The sequence below is a fragment of the Otolemur garnettii genome, unplaced genomic scaffold (assembly GCF_000181295.1).
Source record: "Otolemur garnettii isolate 467f Iridium unplaced genomic scaffold, OtoGar3 scaffold00247, whole genome shotgun sequence".
Classification (NCBI taxonomy): Eukaryota; Metazoa; Chordata; class Mammalia; order Primates; family Galagidae; genus Otolemur; species Otolemur garnettii.
In genome coordinates, this window is record NW_003852642.1 from 698,165 (window position 1) to 723,376 (window position 25,212).

At 36.7% G+C, this 25,212-nt stretch overlaps 2 protein-coding genes across 2 annotated transcripts; both read left to right on the forward strand.

Annotated features, from left to right (window-relative positions):
- Positions 1–15,395: 15,395 nt before the first annotated feature.
- Positions 15,396–16,331, forward strand: LOC100963700 (olfactory receptor 5D13-like). Its single transcript, XM_003802434.1, has one exon. It carries the CDS (start codon positions 15,396–15,398, stop codon positions 16,329–16,331), a length of 936 nt encoding a protein of 311 aa, XP_003802482.1.
- Positions 16,332–21,645: 5,314 nt separating this feature from the next.
- Positions 21,646–22,590, forward strand: LOC100964016 (olfactory receptor 5D13-like). Its single transcript, XM_003802435.1, has one exon. It carries the CDS (start codon positions 21,646–21,648, stop codon positions 22,588–22,590), a length of 945 nt encoding a protein of 314 aa, XP_003802483.1.
- Positions 22,591–25,212: the final 2,622 nt, after the last annotated feature.

Consider the following 25,212-nt stretch of genomic DNA (forward strand, 5'->3'; position numbering starts at 1 on the left):
GCACTTACATCTCCAAAAGAATTAGATTTCTTATATTTAGGTGTATTCAGTGGTTCCAGTAGAGGGGATCATTCAAATTATTTAGTGAGTTCAATAGAACAGTTTTAAATCTGTTGTATCAAAAAATGTATTTTTTGTTTGATTTTTATTCCTGTCAATATTTAAAAAAAAATAGCTGTGAATGATTTGTGAAGTGACACAAGTGTTTTCTGTGGGATGGATATTGCCTCTTAAACTATTTATGTCCACTCAGAATCTCTGAAGTGAGCATGTTGTTTATGTGAGACATAAAGGACACCACAGACATACAGAGGGAGGAAGGCCTGGTGAAGATGGAAGCAATTTGGCAGTTTGTTGACACATACTGGAGGCAAGAAAGAGTGCTCACCATATTCCTTTTGAGGTAACATAGTCTTGCCAGATACTTGATTTCAGACTTCTCATCTCAGGGAATATATATTTATAAGAAAAGAAATTTTTATTTTATAATGCCACAACATTGGTCATAATTTTTGTGCCAAGCCCTAGGAAACATATCCAACAAGAAAATATGAGCTCATAATCATTTAATATCTCAAAATTATATATTGCTATGACAAATCATTTTTTAAATGTCCTTCAACTTAATTTTAGTAACAAGAATGTCAGCATTATAGTGCAAAGTGCAAAGCAAACAAAGAAAAAAATGAAAGCTCAATAGCGGTTACATTTGGAAGAATAAGTATTGACAGTTGTGGCACTGTCCCTGGGAGCTACCTTACTCCCAGTTTCTTTGTTCCCAAGAAACTTCTCTGTTTTTATTATAGCCGTAGGAAAGGATTATTTCTCATCCTGACAAGAGTAAAGCGATTTTGGGAGACAGCTAGTGAGAGAAAACAGGCCAGAAACCAAACTGCATGGTTACAATAAGCTCCTTTCCACAGTCCTAGAATGCCTGAAGGCCAATGTTGCAAGAAAACAATAGAACAGTACCTTTCCACCCTGCCCTACCTGGCACCAGAGATAAGTCCCTGGTCCCTTCCACAGAAGGGAGTAACTGCAAGGTTAGCTCTTGGTGCAAAGATCAGTCTTTCTACAGAAGACAATAACTCCCTAAAATCCCCTCCCACATTACAGCTATACTGAGAAGGCTAGTAAAAGCCTTTCAAGAGTATGGGACAGTAAGATGACTTCTGGTCAGACTTCTTTCTGCTTTTTCTTTTTGATTCCTGAACTGGCCTCCTTTTTTCCTAGGAGACTGTCTCCCAAACTGTGCCCTCTCAAATGCCTCAATTGTATAGAAAGTAATGTTAAACATCGTGGTGAATATGAAGTATAAATGTTGATTTTTATATGATGGTCTTGAAAGATTACAAAGGGGAAAAAAACTTCATTTTTTAAATTACAAATTATATTTATTAAATGGTGGACATTAAGATATACTTCAGCAACAGTTTCCATAATTTTCATTTTTTTTGGTTAGGGATACTAATTAGTAGATTACACTTTTTATCTTCATAGAATGATTTTTTTTCCTCCCAAGAGTGGTTGTGATTCCAATATCATTTAAATTAATTTTTCATGTGTTTAGCTTAATCCAGTGACTAACTAAACTACATAAAAAGAATCAAGGGGCAAGATGGCTGACTGGAGCCCGCTTTCCACAGTGGCTCCCATCCTGAAAGAAAGTTAAAGGACAGAAGTTTAGCAAGTAAGCTGATGGTTTGGAGCTGAGCCAGAAGAGAAGGTTGGAGACTGCCCATCAACCCTGCTAAGGCAAGCTGTGACCCCAAGGATACAAACAAAAGGTACAAAATCCATTGCCAAGTGGATGGGAGTCCCCTCCCCCATTAGAATGGCTCGCTGTATACTTTTTACAAACAAGCAAGCAGAGTTCAAACGTGCTCTCATTTTATCCCACAGGAGAGTCACTCTAAAAACTGGACCTCCTTCCCTACTAGGGTGTCATAGCAGGGAATAATTATGCTCTCCTGCCAGGCATAAACTGTATAATATTGTATGCATTCTCTACCCACAATCCCAAACTCCCAGAACTCCCCTCTACTCTCACCCCCGAGGTCTAGAAGCCTGTCCCTGATGGAATCCAGATTCTTGGGCATTTTCTCAAGATATGTGGACAGGGCATGGGCTGTTACAGGTCGGTGCTGATGCTGTTGCACAGGGGTAAGGAGAAAAGGGTGACTGAAGGAACCCTATGGTAAAGGAAGAGGCTGTGCCCCCTGGTACAGAACAACAGTGGCAGCAGCTGGAACAATTGGGCTCACACTCCTGGGGATATTTTAGAAGGAGACTCCCTGTCCCTCTGGGCAAGCAGAGAAAGCTGGGCATCTTTTCTGGTGGCAGACACTTGCCAAATAGATCTAGGACAATAACACAAACCCTGTAAGCAAAGGGTATGCCTGAGACAGTACCAGCCTGGGTGGAGGGCAGTGGGATGAAAAATCAAAGACATGTGCACACAGACGGCATACTCCCAGGGTGGGGCTGAGCCATAGGACTGCTTTAGTGAGCCTAAGAAACACCCGGCCCTCAGGGGATCATAGCTTGAGACTAAGGCTGGCAGGCCCAGGCTGGATCTCTGAACCAAGTGTGAGCTCTAACCACACCTGCTCCAACACAGACCGCAGGGCAAACAGAAACACGAGCTCTGGGCAACAGCACAGACTGAGGATGAGTAGCGGTTTCTGTGAACTCAACAGCACCTACACCACAGGGGAATATAACCATGACAAAATCACAAATTCTGTGCAAATAGAAGTGTCAGCAACATCAATCAGGGGTGGGGCTGGAACTGAGTGAACAGCCCCAGCTTCCATTAACCACCGGAGGTTGTAAGGCCTCAGCTTCCCCTGCCATATAGTGGCAGTAGGCAGAGGCCTGGCTGAGGAGACATAAGATCTCTCTGTGACTCAGACAGGCTCAAACACTTGCAGCATCTGCTCATTGAAGGAAACTAGGTCATAGCCCTGCAGGGTTACCAGTGACTGGATATGACAGAGGTGAGAGGTGAGGAAGGAGGCATCAACCTTCCCAGGCTAATTCATTTGCTGGGGGAGGTGGTCCTTTTGACACCACACAGCACCAGAATGACTCATACTCAAGCTGCCAGCAGACCCCTGCTATATAGTTGCCAGAGACCTTTTGAACTCTCTCACTTAAAAATGGGTGCTGACTGGGACAACTGACTTGGATCTCTTGGACTGGACCAATCACCCGAGGACTACCCAAAGTGGTACCCTGGGTGTGTGGTTGTGGGAAAGTTTGATTTTCCTTTTCCAGTTGTTTCCTGTGGGGGTGGTGGTGGCTTAATTGCTGGTATTTCTCCATAGCTGAGACTTCAACCCAGAGTAACTAATTCACTAGGGTAGGACAGAGACCAGGTGAAAATAAACTGAGCCACATAGCCACACCACACCAAGTAAGTCCCCAATGTCTCAGGCCATAGCAATGTATGGCTCCTTTGCAAAGCTCTAGGGCAAAAGGTACAGATACCAGTCCCAGCTCTTGGGCAAAGGGCTGGTTAATCACTATTCCAGGAGCCCTTCAACCCAACTTCACCTTATCTTCTTATCTAGTGAAACAGTGTACATAATCATGGGGTGGAATCAGAAGAAAAACTCCAGTAACATGAATAACCAGAGTAGATCAACTCCCCCAAGTAACCATAGGGTGGAAACAACTGAAGATCCCATTCATAGACAAATTATTAAGATGTCAGAAATTGAATTCAGGTTTGAATTGCAAATAAGATGAATAGAATGGAGGTAAAGTTGGAACTAAAAATTAAAGGAGCATTTTGAAAGTTGTCTCACAAATTCAATGAAATTGAAGCCAAAATCATCAAAGATTTTGACACACTGAGGCAGGAATTTGTAGCCCTTAAAATCTGAAAAATACAGTAGAATCCCTCAGTAACACAATGGAGTAAGCAGAAGAAAGGATGTCTGATAATGAAGACAAAGCTTTTGAATGCTTCCAAGTACTCAAAGAGAAAGAAATGGAGAACAAAAATGGCTCATTATCTCAGACAGCTCTGGGGTAATTCAAAGCAAACTAATATCCACTTTATATGAATCCCTGAAGGTGATGAAGTTCCTTTGCAAGACACAGAGGCTCTTCTTCATGTGATTCTGAAGGAAAACTTTCCAGACATGCCAAGAGATTCTGATATTCAAATAGCAGAGAATTTTAGAACCCCAGCATGATTCAACCTAAATAAGACATCCCCCAGGCACATCATAATTAACTTCACTAAAGTTAATACAAAGGAGAAAATTCTGAAAGCAGCCAGACACAAGAAAACCACAAACTACAAGGGGAAGAATATTAGAATGACTACACATCATTTCAAGTTAGAAGACAGTGGTCATCGATGTTTAATCTCCCAAAACAAAATAACTTTCAACACAGGATCCTGTATCCAGCTAAACTGAGTTTCATTTATGATGGAGAAATTAAATACTTTATTGACATTCACATGTTAAAGAAATTTGCCATAACTAAACCAGCACACCAGGATATTCTCAGACCTATTCTCCATAATGACCAGTGCAATCCTCCACCACAAAACTAACACACTCAGAAACTTGTGATCAAATTCTAACTTCCACGGTGGTGAAAGGATTAAAAATGTCCACTAGACTTTCGAAAAACTTGATACCAAAATTCTACCAGGCTTATCAATATTCTCAATGAATGTGAATGGCATAAATTGTCCTCTCAAGAAGCACAGGTTGGCTGACTGGATACAAAAACTCAGGCCAGATATCTGCTGCACACCAGAATCTTATCTTACCTTAAAAGTTAAATATAGACTCAGGGTGAAGGGATGGTCATCTATATTTCAGGCAAATGGAAATCAGAAAAAAGCAGGTGTTCCAATTTTATTTGCACATACAATACACTTTAAACCAACAAAGGTAAGGAAAGATAAGGATGGTCACTTCATATTTGTTAAGGGCAACAATCAACATGATGAGATTTCAATTATGAAAAATTATGCACCCAACCAGAATGCATCTCAATTTGTAAGAGAGACTCTAACAGACATGAGCAACTTGATTTCCTCCAGCTCCATCATAGTTGGAGATTTCAACACTCCTTTGGCAATGTTGGATAGATCCTCCAATAAAAAGCTAAGCAAAGAAATTTTAGATTTAAACTTAACCATCCAACATTTGGATTTAATAGACATCTACAGAACATTTCATCCTAACAAAACTGAATACACGTTCTTCTCTTCAGCCCATGGAACATACTCCAAAATTGATCACATCTTAGGTCAAAAGTCTAACCTCAGCAAATTTAAAAGAATAAAAGTTATTCCTTGCATCTTCATGGATCATTATGGAGTAAAAGTTGAACTCAGTAACAGTAGGAATCTGCATACTCATACAAAAACAAGGAAGCTAAATAACCTTATGCTGAATGATAACTCGGTCCTAGACGAGATTAAGAAGGAAATTACCAAATTTTTGGAACAAAATGATAATAAAGACACAAATTATCAGAACCTCTGGGATACTGCATAGGAAGTCCTAAGAAGGAAATTTATAGCACTACAAGACTTCCTCAAGAGAACGGAAAGACAGGAAGTTAACAACTTAATGGGACATCTCAAACAACTGGAAAAGGTAGGACATTACAATCCCAAACCCAGCAGAAGAAAAGAAATAACTAAAATTAGAGCCGAATTAAATGAAATTGAAAAGAAAAGCATTATACAACAGATCAATAAATCAAAAAGTTGTTTTTTCAAATGCTCAGTAAAATAGATAAAACTTTGTCTAACCTAACCAAGAAAAAAAGAGTAAAATCTCTAATTTCATCAACTAGAAAAGGCAAAGATGAAATAGCAACAGACTCCTCAGAATTTAAAAAAATCCGTAATGAATATTACAAGTTTCTTTTTTCTTAGAAATAGGAAAATCTGAAGGAAACTGACCAATACTTGGAAGCATGCCACTTTCCAAGGCTTAGCCAGAATCAAGTGGAAATGTTGAACAGGCCTATATCAAGTTCTGAAATAGCATCAGCTATATAAAATCTCCCTAAAAAAGAAAAGCCCAGGACCAGATGGCTTCACATCAGAATTGTACCAAACCTTTAAAGAAGAACTAGTGCCTATGTTACTTAACAATCTTTTCCAAAATATATAAAGAGAAGAAATACTACCCCCCAATATCACTAATCAATATTGATGCAAAAATATTCAACAAGAACCTAACAAACAAATCCAGCAGCACATCAAACAAATTATATACCATGACCTAGTGAGTTTTATCCCAGAGTCTCAATGTTGGTTCAATATATGTAAATTTATAAATATAATTCATCACATAAACAAATTAAAAAAGAAAGACAATATGATTCTCTCAATTGATGCAGAAAAAGCTTTTGAGAATATCAAGCATCCATTCTTGATCAGAACACTTAAGAAAATTGGCATAGAAGAGACATTTATTCAACTGATAGAGGCCATCTACAGCAGACCCACAGCTAGTATCATATTCAATGGAGTTCAATTGAAATCATTTCGAGTCAGAACAAGAACCAGGCAAGGTTGCCCATTGTCTCCTCTGCTTTTCAACATTGTAATGGAAGACTTAGCTATCACAATTAGAGAAGAAAAGGCGATCAAGCATATGTACATGGGGTCAGAGGAGATCAAACTTTCATTCTTCACAGATAATATCATTATATTTCTGGAAAACACCAGGGATTCTACTACAAAACTCTGAGCAGTGATCAAGGAATAGACCAGCAACTCAAGTTACAAAATCTACACTCATAAACCGGTAGCCTTTATACATACCAACAATAGTCAAGCTGAAAAAACAGTCAAGGACTCTTTCGGTTCACAGTAGTGCCAAAGAAGATGAAATATTTGGGAGTTTACCTAGCAAAGGACATGAAAGATCTCTATGAAGAGAACTATGAAACTCTAAGAAAAGAAATAGCTGAAGATGTTAGCAAATGGAAAAACATATCATGATCATGGCTGGGAAGAATCAACATCGTTAAAATGTCCATACTACCCAAAGTAATATACAATTGTAATGCAATCCCTATTAAAGATCCACCGTCATACTTTAAAGATCTTCATTTTATATGGAATCAGAAAAAACCTCGAATAGCCATGACATTACTCAGAAATAAAAACAAAGCAGGACAAATTATGCTACCAGACCTCAGACTATACTATAAATTGATAGTGATCACAAAGCATGGTAATGGCACAAAAACAGAGAGGTAGATGTATGGAACAGAATAGAGAATGAAGAGATGAAGCTAGCTACTTACTGTTATTTGATCTTTGATGAGCCAGTTGAAAACATTCAGTGAGGAAAAGATTCACTATTTAACTAATAGTGCTGGGTGAACTGGCTGGTGCTGTGTAGAAAACTGAAATTGGACCCACACCTCTCACCATTAAGTAAGATAGACTCTCACTGGATTAAAGATTTAAACTCAAGACATAAAACTATAAAAATACTAGAAGAAAGTGCAGGGAAAACTCTTGTAGGAAATTGGCCTGGGTGAATTTTTTATGAGGAGGATGTCCCTGGGCAATTGAAGCAACATCAATAATACACTACTGGGACCTGATGAAACTAAAAAGCTGCACAGCCAAGAATGCAGTAAGTAGCAATCAGACAGCCCTCAGAATGAGAGAAGATATTTGCTGATTATGTCTCCAACAAAGGTTTAATAACTTGAATCCACAGAGAAGTCAAGCGTACTGCAAGAAAAGAACAAGTGATCCTATCTCAGGGTGGGCAAGGGACTTGAAGAGAAACTTCTCTGAAGAAGACAGGTACACGGCCTACAGACATATGAAAAAATGCTCATAATCCTTAATAATCAGAGAAATGCAAATCAAAACTACTTTGAAATATCATCTAACTCCAGTAAGATTAGCTTACATCACAATATCCCAAAATCAGAGATGTTGGCATGGATGTGGAGAAAAGGGAACCTTTCTATGTTGCTGGTGGGAATGCAAACTATGTTCCTTTTGGAAAGATGTTTGGAGAACACTTAGATATCTTCAAATAGACCTGCATTCAATCCTACAATGCCTCTACTAGGTATATATCCAGAAGACTGAAAAATAATAATCACATCATAACAAAGATATATATACCAGAATGTTTATTGCATCGCAATTCAAAATTGCTAAGTCACAGAAGAAGCCCAAATGCCAGTTTACCCATGAACATCAATAAATTGTGGTATATGTACACCATGGAATATTATGCAACCTTAAAGAAAGATGGAGTCGTTACCTCTTACATGTTTACATGGATGGAGCTGGAACATATTTTTCTTAGCAAAGTATCTCAAGAATGAAAAAAAAGTATCCAAAGTGCTCAGTCTTATTATGAAACTATAGCCCAAGAAGAGGGGAAAGGGGATAGGGAGGGGAAGGGAGTGGGGAGGATGCGTGCAGGGAGAGTAATTGGTGGGACTACACCTATGGTACATCTTACATGGATATATGTGGAATTTACTAAGTGTAGAATATAAATGTCTTAACACAATGCCCTGAAGTCTATGCTAACCAGTTTGATGTAAATATTTCAAATTGTGTATAAAATCAGCATATTGTACCCAATGATTGTATTAATGTACACAGCTATGATTTAGTAATAATAAAAAAAAAGAATCAAGATGTTATTTCTGTATTAGTGTTCAATCCTACCAGCAATTTAGAAGTGTTCCCTTCTCTCCTCATCTATGCCAGCATCTGTAGATTTGGGGCTTTGTGATGTAGGATAATCTTATTTGAGTTGAGTGATATCTCAGAGTGATTTGATTTGCATTTCTCTGACAATGAAAGATAATGAGCATTTTTTCATGTGTTGTTGGCCATTTGGCTTGTCTTTCTCAGAGAAGTTTTTGTTTAAAACCCTTGCCCACTTATAGAGGTGGTTGTTTGCTCTTTTCTTATTGTTTAATTGGAGTTCTCTATAGATTCTAGTTACCAGGCCTTTGTCCAATTCTTAGCATTCAAAAATCTCCCATTCTGAAGGCTGTTTGCTTTGTTTGTGGTAAACTTAGCTGTGCAGCAGCCATTTTACTTGATCAAGTCCCAGTTATTTATTTTGGGTGTTGCTACAGTTGCTAGGGATGTCTTCCTCATAAAATATTGCCCAGGCCAACGTTTTCAAGCATTTCCACACATTCTTTTCCAGAATTCTTAGTGCTTCATGTCTCAAATTTAAATCTTTTGTCCAGCGAGAATCAGTTTTTGTGAGTGGTGAGAGATGTGGGTCCAGTTTCATTCTTCTACATGTGGCTAACCAGTTCTCCCAGCACCATTTATAATTGGTGATTATTTTCACAGAGCATAGTAAAAGTGTCACTTTCATTTGATCGCACAATCTCATTACTAGGTATCTACCCAGAAGAACAAAAATAATTTAACCACAAAAACATTTGCACCAGAATGTTTATTGCAGCTAAATTCATAATTGTCAAGCTGTGGAATCAACCCAGCGCCCATAAACCCAGGAATGGATTAACACTTTTGGTGTATATATATGGAGTACTATTCAGCCATAAGAAAAGATGGAGCCTTTACATCTGTTATGTTTCCCTGGATGGAGTTAAAACAATTCTTCTTAGTTATGTATCTCAAGAATGGAAAAGAGAAAGTAAAATGTACTCAATACTAACATGAAAGCAAATCAGAGTGTTCATGAAGGTAGTGTTCAATTTAGTATGTTAAACTATTTTAAATTGCACATGAGCTTTATGTCCACCTTGTATATAAACAATTACATGCCTAGATGAATGATAACACACAAGTACAGTGCAACAAGAGGGAGGAAAGAGAAGGGAGAGGGAATGGAGAGGGGATGATAATCTGTGGGAAGAGGGAGAGTAATTGGCGGAATCTCACCTAATGTGCACAGTGAGAGGGTGTTTGACAGGCCGGCTGAGCAAAAGGCTCTCCTACTACTTGAACTTTACCTTGGAAGTAAGAACAATGTAACCTATAAATCCATACCCTCACAATAATTTGAAATAAAAAGTAAAAATAAAAAACTAATGAATGCCATGCAGCAAGACACCATCACACACTTATATGAACACAGCTGTGAGACACTGACATGTCAAGGTTGTGAAACCTTACAAAGTTGTTTGTACAGGGCTGCCCATGTAAGTGGTGGTAAGTTTTTGAACTTAATTTCCAGACCTCTGTATTGTAAGAAAAGCTTTCACTTTTCTCCCCCCCCCCCCACAAATGATGTTCTTTCTGTTTATCCCTTGCTCTTCATGGTTTGCTCACTGAGTTTCCTTAGGATGTGCACTGGGTGGGCACCCAATATTGTTGGATATTTTTCTTTGACATCACTTGAATGATTAAATATTAGTTGTTCTTCAGAGTTATCATGTTAATATCAAATAAAGCATAATTTTACCCTATATTTTGAAGGTATACACCAAACTTTGTCTTACATTTGTGAGCGAGTAGACAATTATAAAACATAAAAGAAACAGAATTTGAATTTTTTTTTTTTTTTTGGAGACAGAGTGATTCTGCCACCCAGGCTAGAGTGTCATGGCGTCAACTTAACTCATAGAACCTCAGACTCCTTGGGTTCAAGTGATCCTCTGGCCTCAGCTTCCTGAGTAGCTGACACTTCAGGAGCCCACCACAATTCCTGGCTAATTTTTCTAATTTTACTGGAGATGGGGTCAAATTTTGTGTTCTTAATTTTTCTTAGTTGTAAATCATGGATCACAAATATCATTACCGTAATTCTGGTCAATTACTAATGCAATACAATATACACTTTTCAGATAATGTGACTCAAAGCCTGTTCACACTGGGGAATGTAATAAAAACTTGCAATTTTTATTTCATTATGGATTGTGTTTGTGTGTGCATAAGGTGCTATGCTACTTAAGGATATCAAATAGATACCCTTCCTCTTTCAAAACATTTATAACAAATTCAGCCTTACACATTATTATCCTTCAGAATAAATTTATTATGTACTTTCTGGTACATTAACTTGTATGTAGGATAAGGGTGAGTTCTCATTGATGTCTGGTTTCATAATAAAAAAGAAAGAAGGTAATAAAGGATAGAATAGAAAAATCAGAAAAAAACAATTTTTTATTTGCTTTTAATTTATTAAAGATCTTACAAATTGTCAGTATTTCCATCAAATCAAGGTTAATCAAAACGAGTGATTTTCAGACTTTTGTATGCATGCACACTATCTGGAAACATTGCCAAATGCAGATCCTGGTGCAGCAGACTCCACATGATACTACTGTTATTGGAACTCAGACCATACTCTGCAGAGCCAGAATGAAAACACATATGTATTTTAATTTTGGATAAAATTCAACTGATGTAGAGTCACTAGAGATGACTAAAATAGACTCAATTTTATTTCTTTCTATGGATAATAACTTCATTTTAATAGTTACACAGATTATAAGTTTGGAAGAGTGAATAGCCAGGTCATATTTAGAAGGAAACATAAATTACTTTCGCAGGAGTGAATCAATGATTTCAAAGATGATTATGAGTATTTTGTGTTAAATTAAAAAGCCAGAATGCACATGGTATTGTTTATACATCTCCAGACACAACATGCATGTCATATAGAAACAGAAGTGTAATCAACAAATATTAACAACTGTCCCCTTTTCATTGTTGCATTCTCATCATTTTCTTATTTCCTTTTTATTTTACATACTATGTTTTCTAAGTGAATTTGGATATTTTCCAGGATTAAAAAGCTCAAAATACATTAGTAAAGTAACTGAAAAAAGGCATTGTTGCCAGTGATTTAGAAGAAATTATATTCTGCAACTTGCCACATAGGAATGCAGTTAATCTAATGTTGCAGTTTGTATTTCAAAAATAACTAGTACGGTAATCTTCTCTTGGGTCTAAATCCCCAAGGTGATGGAGGTATACATGAAGCTTAAATATTATTCCTAGGAGTCAGAATCAACAACCCAATATTTGTCTTTTTTCCCTTCCCCTCCTGATACCTTTTCATGAGTTTCTCTTGGTATTAAGAAAGAAATATATTCCTGTAACATTCATTGAAATTTACTGTGGATTCAGGTGAGTTGGTTTCAGATGGGTGATGTATGCTGTGTTATCTTTGTCTCATTTGGGGCACAGTAGAGTCCTGCCACTTTGAAAGTAGGAAACTTTCCATTAGTTAAAGGTAAAAATCTACTGAACCTATCTTCCCAAGGGTTCAGTTTGTTGAGCTTTGATCTTTTTGTCCTTCTCTGGAGTATCAATCTCAATTTTTGCTTTCAGGATATCCACCATAGGCCTAGTATACTATAATTACACTGCAATAATTGAATGGCTATTATAAAATCAGGAACTTCTCAGAATCATGTAGAAAGAATAATGACCATAAATAGATAGTGAACAAAATATGCCATGACATTTTCCTTTCCTGACAATATACAGATAACTCTACAAGAACATAGGAAATATTGCTGATTTCAAAAAAAGGAACACTACTATCCTATGACAATGGTTTTCATCTAAGGCTTTATTTATTGCAAATTCTGCATCATTGTATTAGAAAAAGAGTATATTCCAGGTGAAACATAATCAAAATCAAATAGGGAAAAAAATAAATGAGCTTGCATTGTTCATTATAAACTGAGAATACTGGTGTGGATAATGAAAGTGGAATACACAGAATAGCTAGGGTAAGCCTCTGAGGAAAAACAAGCACAGATTTTTTAAATTTGATGAATTAAGTCATAGACAACAACTGAAGTTTTTAAATCCAAGATTGGCATAAAAACCACAAAACATGAGGGATGAAGAATGAGTGATCTCCCAGTGCAGGACAGAGCACTGCTGGGAAATTGGCTGTGTCTCTGCTCCCATAATCTACTGCAGTAATGATGACACTTTGGTAAATCTTCCATAGGCACAAACCTGAGATGAGGAACAGAGCCCCAGAAAGGGTCAGATGATTATGAGACAGTGCAACAAAGGGAAAACAGAGCAAATTCATTGAAGCTCTTTGTGAAATTAGAGTAAGGGGGAGCAATGGAGATCCAAGAAAAAGAGCAGAGGTCAACTCTGGTGATTTCATCTTCACCCACATGTCCATTGCTGCCCACTTTGGCCCTTGATGTCTTTTGTAGATGTTTTATGATGACAGAGGGATTGGGCAATCAACTGAATCAGCCATAAAACTAAAAAGTAAAGCTGTTGGAATGGGGTGGCCTGTATTTTCTGGACTCCAGAATTGTCAGAGTCTGAGCTGAGTTCATTGGCATTGTTTCTCAATGCAATTCTTACATACTTATGAAAAATATACTATCCAGTTGCTAGTATTATCATCTTATTGACAAAGAAGTGCAAAGGACATAGCTGGGTGTTATGGTGGGCTCCTGGAGTCCAAGCTACTAGGGAGGCTAAGGCAAGAGAATCACTTAAGCCCAAAAGTTTGAGGTTGCTGTGAGCTGTGACACCACAGTACTTTACCATGACAAAGTGATACCCTGTCTCTAAAAATAAATAAATAAATAGAAGCGCAAAGAATAAAGCCTGAAATTGAAATTAAATCTGCATTTTCAGAACCTGTTTCCTTCACTCTACTGGTGTCATCAGAATTTTGTCATTCTTTTTTCCCTACAAAGGAAATTCATTTAATTTTATTTATTTGATTTTTTTATTGTCACAAATAGTGTTTAGCTGTGAAGGAGATGAAGAAAATGGTGTCTTCATTTATGTGATTCATACTCATAGTCTTTTATTAAGATGAACATTTCACAGGTGTGCTTGGTATTAACTCAACTTATTTTTAGAACCATTATTAAATTATTAAGGACAACTTGAATACTTGCACTTTCTCTAAATAACATCCCCAATGTAGCATAGTTTCTATGACTCAAAATTAGATAATTGCATATGTAGCTTCACTGAAAACCCTCTTCAGTACCTATGGTGGCCAATGTTCTTGTCACTGGCATATTGGAGGATCCTTATGTAACCACTGGTGATTTTTCCCATATTCTCCAGCTTGCTCTCAAGAACAACAGAAGGATTGGACAAATAACTTTTTATATTATATTTTAATTCAGATTTTCTGTGAATATTGTAATACACTGGTATAGTGAACCATTTTAAAAAATAATAAATTAAAATGCAATTAATAGATAATGAGCAAGGCACTTGGTGTGTCTGCTAAGAGTATTAGTGAAACTGAGAACAGACTTAAGTAGGAAAGAAAACAAAAGATTGAAAGGAAGATGCCAAAATACATCTTCATCATTTCATCAGGATGATGCATTAAGGCAACAAAGACAATTTTTGCAGTATAAGAATGGAATCAACAGAAAGTTTGCACATATACAAGGCTGTTTTTCCTCCAATGCCTAAATGTATTTTACAAATTCAAAAATTCCTTTGATGCCTCAAAGAAGTTGCCTTCTGTATGCTCCACAGACTGAACATCTGCCATGTAGCTATGGCACTGTCTTCTCTTCAATTGCTCTTGTTCCATGATACTAAATTTACATGCAATTGCTATATGTATCAGTGTTAAAGAATATGGACTTTCAGAATGGTGAAACTGTGAAAATAATGTTTTTCACAACATAGCAAAAGAATTTTCTATTCACCTGATGAAAAATTAAAAAGTAAGCCATGGTATCACTTCCCATAGTTTCAGTTACCTGTGGTTAACAATGATTGGAAAAAATAAGTGAGAAATTCTATAAGAAGAAAACAATTTACATGCATTAAATTATGTCTCATTTTGAGTAGCGTGCTGGAATCTCACAGTCTACACCCTGCCTGGGACAGCAATCATCCTTGTGTCTAGATTCAATCCCCTTAGGTCCTTAGAAGACATCTGTTTTATCTGACCAAGGGTTGCTACATGATGGTGCCTGTGTTCAAATCAGAAAAATATTTATTCTGACATGATGTTACTATAATTGGTCTATTTTATTATTAGTTATTATTGTTAATCTCTTACTGTGCCTATTTTATAAAATTTTAATTATGGGTAAGTATATATAGGAAAATTATGTTATTTATGGTTTCTTATGATCTGTGCTTCAGGCATCCACTGGGAATCTTGAAACACATACTTAGTGGATCAGAAGGTACAATATAGTTCAAGTTCTGCCACTCAGGATCAACATCACAAAGAAGCCAACCTCAAATAATTTCTTTAATGTGTATGAGGCCCAGTTTGCTTCTAAAAGTAATGCAGTAACTTGCTTTTATAAGGTATAGTGTTATTTGGACATATAAATCCAAATGTTCTAATGTTTTATCACAATGTCTACAACACAGTAAATATTATAGTAGAATTATATCAGATAATTATTGTTTGTATAATCATTATTTTAGATTTTATTCAACAATCATGATATCAGCAGAAGGAAATCAGAGTTCTGGATCCAACTTCATCCTCTTGGGCTTCTCAGAATATACTGACCTCCAGGTGCCCCTATTCCTGGTGTTCCTGACCATATACATGGTCACTGTGCTGGGGAACCTGGGCATGATCATGATCATCAAGGTCAACCTCAAACTTCACACCCCCATGTACTATTTCCTCAGCCACTTGTCCTTTGTTGACTTCTGTTATTCCAGCACAGTGACACCCAAACTACTGGAGAACTTGGTTGTGGAAGACAGGACCATCTCCTTCACGGGCTGCATCATGCAGTTCTCATTTGTCTGCATATTTGCTGTGGCAGAAACCTTCATGTTGGTCGTTATGGCTTATGACAGGTTTGTAGCCATTTGTAACCCTCTGCTCTACACGGTGGTCATGTCCCCAAAGCTCTGTGCATCCTTAGTTGCCATACCCTATGTGTGGGGTATATTCTGTTCTCTGATACTCACCTGGTTTCTCATGGGACTGTCCATTTGTGGCTCTAACATCCTCAACAATTTCTTCTGTGAGTTTTCTGTCATTATGTCTGTCTCCTGCTATGCCCCCTACATCATCCAAGTTCTTTTCTTGATCATTTGCATATTCGATGAAGTGAGCAGCCTGATAATCATCTTCACTACCTATATCCTCATCTTTGTCACTATCCTGAGAATGCCTTCTGCTTGTGGGCGCCAAAAAGCTTTCTCCACCTGTGCCTCCCACTTGACTGCCATCTCCATTTTCCATGGGACTGTCCTCTTTCTTTATTGTGTACCCAATTCTAAGAACTCCTGGCTCATAGTGAAAGTGGGTTCTGTGTTTTATACAGTCATCATCCCCATGTTGAATCCTTTGATCTACAGCCTGAGGAACAAAGATGTGAAAGAGACTGTCAGGAAGTTAATGGATCACCCAACATAATTTTATTAAGCACTTATTATCACAAAAGTAACCAGACTTATACTGAGATATATTCAATGGTTCTTGAAAGAGGAATGAATCAAACTATTCAGTGAATTTACTAGTAACAGGTTTAAATCATTGTATTAAAATGTTTTACTGCATGTTTTTTATTTCTGTCAATATTTACAAAAAATAATTGCTGTGGGCCATATGTGATGTAACACGTGTTACAAGTGGGATTCATATTGTACCTTAAAATACGTGTCCTCACCCAGAATTTTGGAAGTGACTTTATTTGTAAATAAAGTCTTTGGAGACAACATTTAGTAATGACTGAGATGAGATGGTAGTAGATTGATGTGATCCTTAAATCCAAAGAAGGTTACTTTATGGGAGACAGTAAAGGACAACATGGACTACAAGGGGAGGAAGGCCTGGTGAAGACAGGAGCAAATTGGCAGTTTGTTGACACTTACTGGAGGCTAGCAAGTGTTGTCCCCTTGTTCCTTCTGAGGTAACATAGTTGCTAGAATCTTGATTTCAAGAATTGTGAGAAAAGAAATTTCTATTTTAGAAAGTCACCTACATTGGTCATAATTTTTATGGCAAGGCCTAGGAAACATACCTAACAAGACAATATGAGCTCATAAAATCTTAATCTCTCCAACTTATTTATTGTTAGGGCAAATAATTTTTTAAAGGTCCTTCAACTTAATTTTAGTTATAAGAATATCAGAGATATAATGCAAATGCAAAAAAAAAATGTCAGCTTATTCTTCCAAATGCATTTGGAAGAATAAATATTGACAGTTGTGGCACTAGCACTGTCTCTGGGAGCCTACCATGTTCTTTATTCCTTTGTCCCTAAGAAACTCGCCTACACTTATCATAGCTGTGCGAAAGAAATCCCCCCTCCCTGACAAGAGTAAAGTCATTTTAGGAGGGACCTAGTGAGAGAAAGCTGGCCAGAAACCAACCACATCTTCACAGCAACCCAGTCCCACACTCTTGGAATGCTTTAATGCCAGTGTTCCTGGGAAACAATGGAACAGTAAATTTCCATCCTGCCCTGGATGGCTCCAGAGATAAGTTCTTGATCCTGTCTCCAGAACGGAGTCACTTCAAAGTTAGCTCTTAGGGCAAAGATCAGTCTTTCTACAGAAGAGAATGACTCCCATAAAGAACCCCTCATACATTACAGCTACACTGAGAAAGTTAATTTAAGCCTCTTGAAATTCCGTGACAAGTAGTTGCCTTCTGGCCAGACTCCTATCTGCTTTTTCTCTTAATAAAACTTCTTGATCCCCAGACTGGCCTCCTGTCCTTCTTGGGGACCATCACCCCAGTTGTACCTTCAAATGCCTCAATAGTATAGAAAGTGACCTTGAACATGATACTGGAAATGAAGTGTAAATGTTGATTTACGTGATGGTCTTGAAAAATCACCAAGAGGAAAAATTATGAAAACATCACCTGTCAAATTCACAAAATTTAAAAATTGTTTTGCAAAAATCATTTTTTAATATTATATTTACTAAAACCATGGATATCATGATACATTGCAAAAGCAATTTCGATAATTCTGTGTTGCTTATTATGGTTAATATTTACTATATTACACTTTTTATATGCACAGAATTTCTTTTCTCTAAAGAATGGTTGTGAATGTATTGATTCCAATAATCTTTAAATTGATTAGTCACATGATAGGCTTAATCCAGTGACTGAGTTACAAAAAAATCAAGATGTCATCTTTGTTTATCATGATTTGTTCACACAAGATTCCACAGGATTTACCACATGTGGGCACTTGATGTTGCTTCACATTCTTTTCTCAGAGTTTCTGTGTTCCTATCAAATGGAGCTTAACTTCACCTTATATTTTGAAGGCATATGACTAAACCTAGTCTTATACTTGTGACTAAATATACAATTATAAAACATAAAAGAAACAGATTTTGTATTTTTTCCTGAGACAGAGTCTCACTCTCACACTGAGGCTGGAGTATCATGGCCTCAGGTTAACTCACAGCAACTTCAGACTCATGGGTTTAACTGATCCTCCTGCCTCTGCCCCCCACGTAGCTGGAAGTACAGGCATCTGCCATGATACCAGGTTAATTTCTCTAATTTTTGTAGAGATGGAGTCAGGTTTTATATTCTTACATTATCTAGTTGTAAGTCATGTATCACAAATAACTTTTCCATAGTTCTACAGAATTACAAATGCACTATATTGTACATTTTTCAGATAATATGAGTCAAAATTTGTTGATATTGGAAAAAGAAATAAAAACTTACAATTTTTATTTGAACATGATTGAGTTTGTGTGTGTGTATAGCACTGTGTTACTTAAGGGTGCCCTTCCCTTTTCAGCACATTTGGAACAAATTCAGTATTATCAATGATTACCCTTGAGAATCAATTTATTACATACTTCCTAGTACATTAACTTCTATGTGGGGAAAAGGCTGAGCTCTGTTTGATCTCTAGTCTGTTAATGAAAGAGGAAAGAAGTAATAAAGGACAGCACAGAAAAATTAAAAAAGAATTCTTTATTTGCTTTTATTTCATTGAAGTATCTTATAAATCATCAGAATTACCATCAACTGAAAGGTAATCATTTTGAATGATTTTCAGATTTTAGTATACATGCAAGTCGTCAGGAAACATCAAATACAGATCGTGGTGCAGTGGATCTATGAGGGAGCCGTCATTCTGCATATCCAGCGGACTCCACATGATGCTGCTGTTACTGGATCTCAGACTGCTTTCTGCAGAGCCAGAATCAAAACACATATATATTTTTATTTTAGAAAAAATTCGACTGGCGTAGAGTCTCTAGAGATGAATTAAAATGTATTCCTTATTTCTACTTTCTTCTATTGATAATAACTTGATTTTAATTATCATAAGTGTCATAAGCTTTGAAGAGTGGCCTGGTCATATTTAGAAGGAAACAAAAGTTACTCGTGAAGAAGTGAATCAATGATTCCAATTATAATGATAAGTACTTTGTGTTAAGTTTAAAAGCCAGAATGCACATGCTATTGTTTATACATCTCAAGACACAACATACATGCTATGTAGAGACAGAAATACAATACTGAATATACTAACAGCAGTCCCCTCTTCATTGCTGCGTTCTCATCCATCTCCTATTTCCTTTGCATTTTATTGCAGTTACCATGTTTTCTAAGTGAATTTGTATATTTTCCATGATAAAATTTTCAAAATAAATTGGTAAAAGAAAGTTAAAGAGGCAGGGTCTCCAGTGATTTAGAAGAAAATAGGGAGGTATTTAGCTAATTTCTCAGTTTGTGTTTCGAAATAACTATTGCAGTAATGATCTCTTGGGTCTAAATCCCTAAGGTGATGGAGGTATACATAAAGCCTAAATATTGCTCCCAGGAGTGAAAATCAACTGCCCAACTTTTATCTTTGTTCTTTGTCCTCCTGATACCTTTCCATGAGTTTCTGTGGGTATTAACACAGAAACATAATACTGGAAAATTCATTGCAATTTATTGTGGACTACTGCTCTATTTACCAACTTAAATATTAATGCCTAAATTGTACTAGAAACTTTCCTGGATACTACAAATAAATGAGAACAGGATCTTCAGGTGAGTTGGCTTCACATGGGTAATGTGTCTTGTGTCATCTTTCTCTCATTTGGGGGACAGTTAAGTCCTGACACTTTGGAAGTAGAAAGCTATCCAGTAGTCTGAAGGTAAAATCTACTAAATCTATCTACTCAAAGGTTCAGTTTGTTGAACTCTGATCTTTTTGTCCTTCTTTGGAGTATCAATCTCGATTTTTGTTTTGGGGGTATCAACCATGTGCCTCGCATACTACAGTCACACTGAAATAATTTAATAGTTATTATAAAATCAAGAACTTTCAAAATCATTAGAAATGAAGCATTATAGGCATAAATTAATGTAAACAGAATATGCCATAGCATTTCTTGATACCATATCCTTTCTTGATAACATACCTATAAGTCTACAAGGTTATGGAAAATATTCCTGGATTTAAAAAAGGAACACTACTATCCTGTGACAATAGTTTTCATCTAAGGCTTTATTTATTGCAAATTCTGCATTAGTCTATTAGAGAAAGAGTATATTCCAGGTGAAACATAATCCAAATCAAGGAGGCAAAAAAAAAAAAAAACCAAATGAGCATGCATTATTCATTTTAAATGGAGAATACTGGTGTGGATAAAGAAGGTTTAATACATGGAGTAGCTAGGGTAGGGCTCTGGGGAAAACCAAGCACAGAAATTTACATTTGATAAATCAAGTCATCGAGAACAACTGAAGTTTTCAAATCCAAGATTGGCATAAAATGTGAGGGATGAAGGATCAGTGATCTCCCAGTGAAGGGCAGGAGCAGTGCTGGGAAGTCGGCTGTGTTTCTGCTCCCATAATCTACTGCAGTAATGATGACAGCTTGGTAAATCTGCCATACTCACAAATCTGAGATAAGGAACAGAGCCCCAGAAAGAGTGAGATGATGAGGAGATAGCACAGCAAGGGGAAAATGGAGTAAAGGAGAAATAGCCTTAGTTTCACTTCTTGTAGTTTCAGATACCTGTGGTTCAAAATGGTTGGGAAAAAAATAAGTGAGAAATTTTGTAAGAAAACCAACTTATTTGTGTTAAATTATGTCCCATTTTGAATAGGGCAGGTCTACAGCCTGCCTGGGATGTGAATTATCCCTTTGTCCAGCATAAAGTCCCTTGATGGCTTAGAAGCCACCTCCTTTATGTGGTCACCCATTGCCATATCATAGTGTCTGTGCTCAAGTCACAATGATTTTACTTCATAAGACCTCTAAAATACAAAAATAGTGATGCAAACCTGGTGTTACTATAATTTGTCTATTTAATTACTAGTTATTATTATTATTCTCTTGCTGTGCCTATTTTATAAAACTTTATTATGGCTAAGTATATATAGCAAAAATCTTGGCATTACAGAGTTTCTTAAAATCTGTGGTTCCGTCATCATCTGGGTATCTTGAAACACATCCCCAGTGGATTATGAGATGTACTATGTGTCAAGCTTCACCACTCAGGATCAGTGTCACAATCTAGTTCAACATTAAGAATCTGTCTAATGTCAAATAAGTTCCTTGATGTATATGTGGCCCAGTATGCTCATATAAAAATTGGGGGGCTACTTGTTTTCATAATGCTTATAGTTACCTGGATATCTAAATAAAAATGTTCTAATTGTTTGGCACAATGTCTAGGATATAGGTGTACAAGTTAATTTTGATTTTTATATTTATTATCATTATTTTATACCTTAGTCAATGATCATGCAGTTAGCAGAAGGAAATCAGAGTTCTGGAGCCACCTTCATCCTCTTGGGCTTCTCAGAATATGCTGACCTCCAGGTACCCCTGTTCCTGTTGTTCCTGACCATCTACACTGTCACTGTGCTAGGGAACCTGGGCATGATCATGATCATCAGGGTCAACCCCAAACTCCACACACCCATGTACTATTTTCTTAGCCACTTGTCCTTCGTTGACTTCTGTTATTCCAGCACAGTGACACCCAAACTGCTGGAGAACTTGGTTGTGGAAGACAGGACCATCTCCTTCACGGGCTGCATCGTGCAATTCTCCTTTGTCTGCATATTTGCTGTGGCAGAAACCTTCATGTTGGCCGTGATGGGCTATGACCGGTTTGTGGCAGTTTGTAACCCTCTGCTCTACACAGTGGTCATGTCCCCAAAGCTCTGCGCGTCCTTAGTGGCAGTGCTCTACATGTGGGGAATAGTTTGTTCCCTCACACTCACCTATTTTCTCTTGACATTATCCTTCTGTGGCTCTAACATCCTCAACAATTTCATCTGTGAGCACTCTGTCATCGTCTCTGTCTCCTGCTCTGACCCCTCCATCAGTCAAGTTCTATGTTTTGTCATTGCCATGTTTGATGAGGTGAGCAGCCTGGCAATCATCCTCACTACTTATGTCCTCATCTTTGTCACTATCCTGAGAATGCCTTCTGCTGGTGGGCGCCAAAAAGCTTTCTCCACCTGTGCCTCCCACCTGACTGCCATCACCATTTTCCATGGGACTGTCCTCTTTCTTTATTGTGTACCCAACTCTAAAAACTCCTGGCTCATCATCAAAGTGGGTTCTGTGTTTCATGCAGTCATCATCCCCATGCTGAATCCTTTGATTTACAGCCTGAGGAACAAAGATGTGAAAGAGAGTGTCAAGAAGTTGATGAATCACCCAACACAATTATGTTGAGCACTTTAATCCCCCAAAGGAATCAGATTTATTATGTTGAAGTGTGTTAAATTCTTCTAGTAGAAGGGATGATTTAAATCATTTAAATAATTCAGCAGAGCTTTGAATTTATTGTAGTAAAAGCTTATTTAATCATTTGATTTTTATTCTCATCAATGTTTAGAAAAAATAGCTGTGAATCATATGTGAAGTAGGCATTACAAGTGGGATGGTTACTGTCTCTTCAACTATTTGTATCCACCTAAAATTTCAGAGTTAAACTTATTCTTGAATAATATTATTACAGAGAAAATTGAGTAAGGACTGAGATGAGATAATGATGGATTCAGATGATCCCTAAGTCCAGTGACCAAGTCCTTATGGAACAGTAAATGACGATATGGAGCTATTCAGAGATGAAGGCCATGTGACAGTTGAATGAAATGTGCAGTTTGTTGCCACAAACCAGGAGGAAAGAAAAAATTCTCCCCACGTCCTTCAGAGAGAACATTGTCTTCCCAGAACCTTGATTTCAGAGTTCCTCTCTCAAGAATTGTGAGAAAATATTTTTTCATTGTTTAAAGTTATGATAAGTCTAGGAAACCTATGTAACAAGAAAATATCAGTCATGAAACCTCAACACTTCAACTTATATACTGGCATAAAAAATCATTTTTAAAAAGTAGGCTTAAACTTAATTTTAGCAATGAGAATTAGCAGAGTTAAGAGAGGAAATCTAAAAAGCTATAGAGGAATAGGGGTGTGCATTTGGAAGGGTCATGACAGTCTGGGCACTGTCTCTAAATATCTACTAAGTTCTTTGTTCCCTTCTCCCCAAGAATATCCTAACATTTATTATATTATGGAAAATGATGTTAAACATAACTGTGAATATCCATTGTAAATGTTGATTATATCTGATGTTCCTGGAAGTTTACCAGGGGAGAAATAATCACTTATTAATCTCACAAATATCACAAATCAATACATCAAATTTGATTGTTTAAATTGCATTTACTAGCACTATGGGCGTGATGATAAATTTTAGTAACAATTTTTATAATCCTTGTTTGGATTTTAAAATTAATAATTTCTTGATTACACTCTTTATTTGTACAGAATGATATTTTCCTGCCAGGCATGGTTGCAAATGTTTTGATTCTAAGATCCTTTACCTTTTTCATTTCTGTGTTTGTCCTAAACCAGTAACTGACTGAGTTGGAAAAAAGAATAAAAATATTACTTCTGTTTCTCTTGCTTATCACAGTTTTTGTCACACAAAGTTCCCTAGGACATGCACTGTGTAGGCACCTGATATTGCTGCTTCATGTCACCTGAGTGATTTTCCAAATTTACCTGATCATGTCATATAAAGCTTAACTTCACCTTATAATTTTATATTTATTTCACCAAACCTTGTGTTATGTGAGCAGATAGATAATTATATGCTATAAAGAAGTAGCAATTTATTCTTAATTTTTATTAGTTTTAAACTACAGATCACAAGTAACTTGACCCTATTTCTGGGCAATTACTAAGTCACTAGATAATTCAACTGTAAGTTTGTGCACTTTGGGAAATGAAATAAAAACTGAGAATTTAAATGTCACCACCATGAATCGTGTATTTCTGTGTGTGTGTTTGTGTGTGTGTTGTATGTGTTGTGTGCTACTTAAGGATGTAAAATATATAATCTTCCTTCAATGTATTTATAAAAAATTAAGTATTATCCATTATTATGCTACAGAATAAATGTGCTACATTCCTTCTGGTTCATTAGCTTGTATGTGGAGAAACGTGAGTTCTCTTTGATCTGTGGATTGTTAATGAAAGAGGAAGGAAGGTGATAAAGGACCACATAGAAAAATTAGAAAAAAGTAAATATTTTTTATTTATATTTAATTAACTAAATTACCTTACTACATCACCAGAATTTCCATCAAATCAAGGTAATCACAATGAGATATTTTTAGACTTTAATATACATTTGAAAGATCTAGAAGGTGTAAAATTCCGATTCCGATACAGTGAATCTGTGTGCATTTCTAGCTGATCTCCAGAGGTGCCGTGTTCCTGGAACTAGGACCACACTCTGAAGAGCAAGACTCTAAACAAACATATACATTTATTTTGCTTTTTGTTCATTTTATGCCAGTTTAACATATGGGTACATACAATTTGGTTACATTTTTTGCTTTTGTTAGGAACAGTCCTAGTTGTATTTGAGTCCTTCACTCAGGAGGTATATACCATATACCTCTACACTGTATCCATTCACTGGGGGAATTCATAACCCTTGTGCCCTCCTTCTTTAATTTAATTGTGTTTTTCTCTTGTATGGGCCTGTAGCTGTCTATCTACTAGCTTAAAATTAGTATTGAGTACACGGGATGCTTGTTTTTCCGGTCTTCAGATATTTTACTAAGGAGAATGTTCTTCAACTCTATCCAGGTAAATACAAAGATGTAAACTCTCTGTCTTTTCTATGACTGAACAGTATTCTACGGTATACATATAACACAGTTTATTAATACATTCTTGCGTTGTTGCACACTTGGGTTGTTTCCACAACTTTGTGATTGTGAATTGAGCTGCTACTCAGAACACTAAGTCTCTTTCTGAGTATTATTTTATTTTTGACCC

Excerpts from the sequence above, each read along its gene's own strand:
- LOC100963700 (XM_003802434.1), top strand. The coding sequence starts at position 15,396 with ATGATATCAGCAGAAGGAAATCAGAGTTCTGGATCCAACTTCATCCTC.
- LOC100964016 (XM_003802435.1), top strand. The coding sequence starts at position 21,646 with ATGCAGTTAGCAGAAGGAAATCAGAGTTCTGGAGCCACCTTCATCCTC.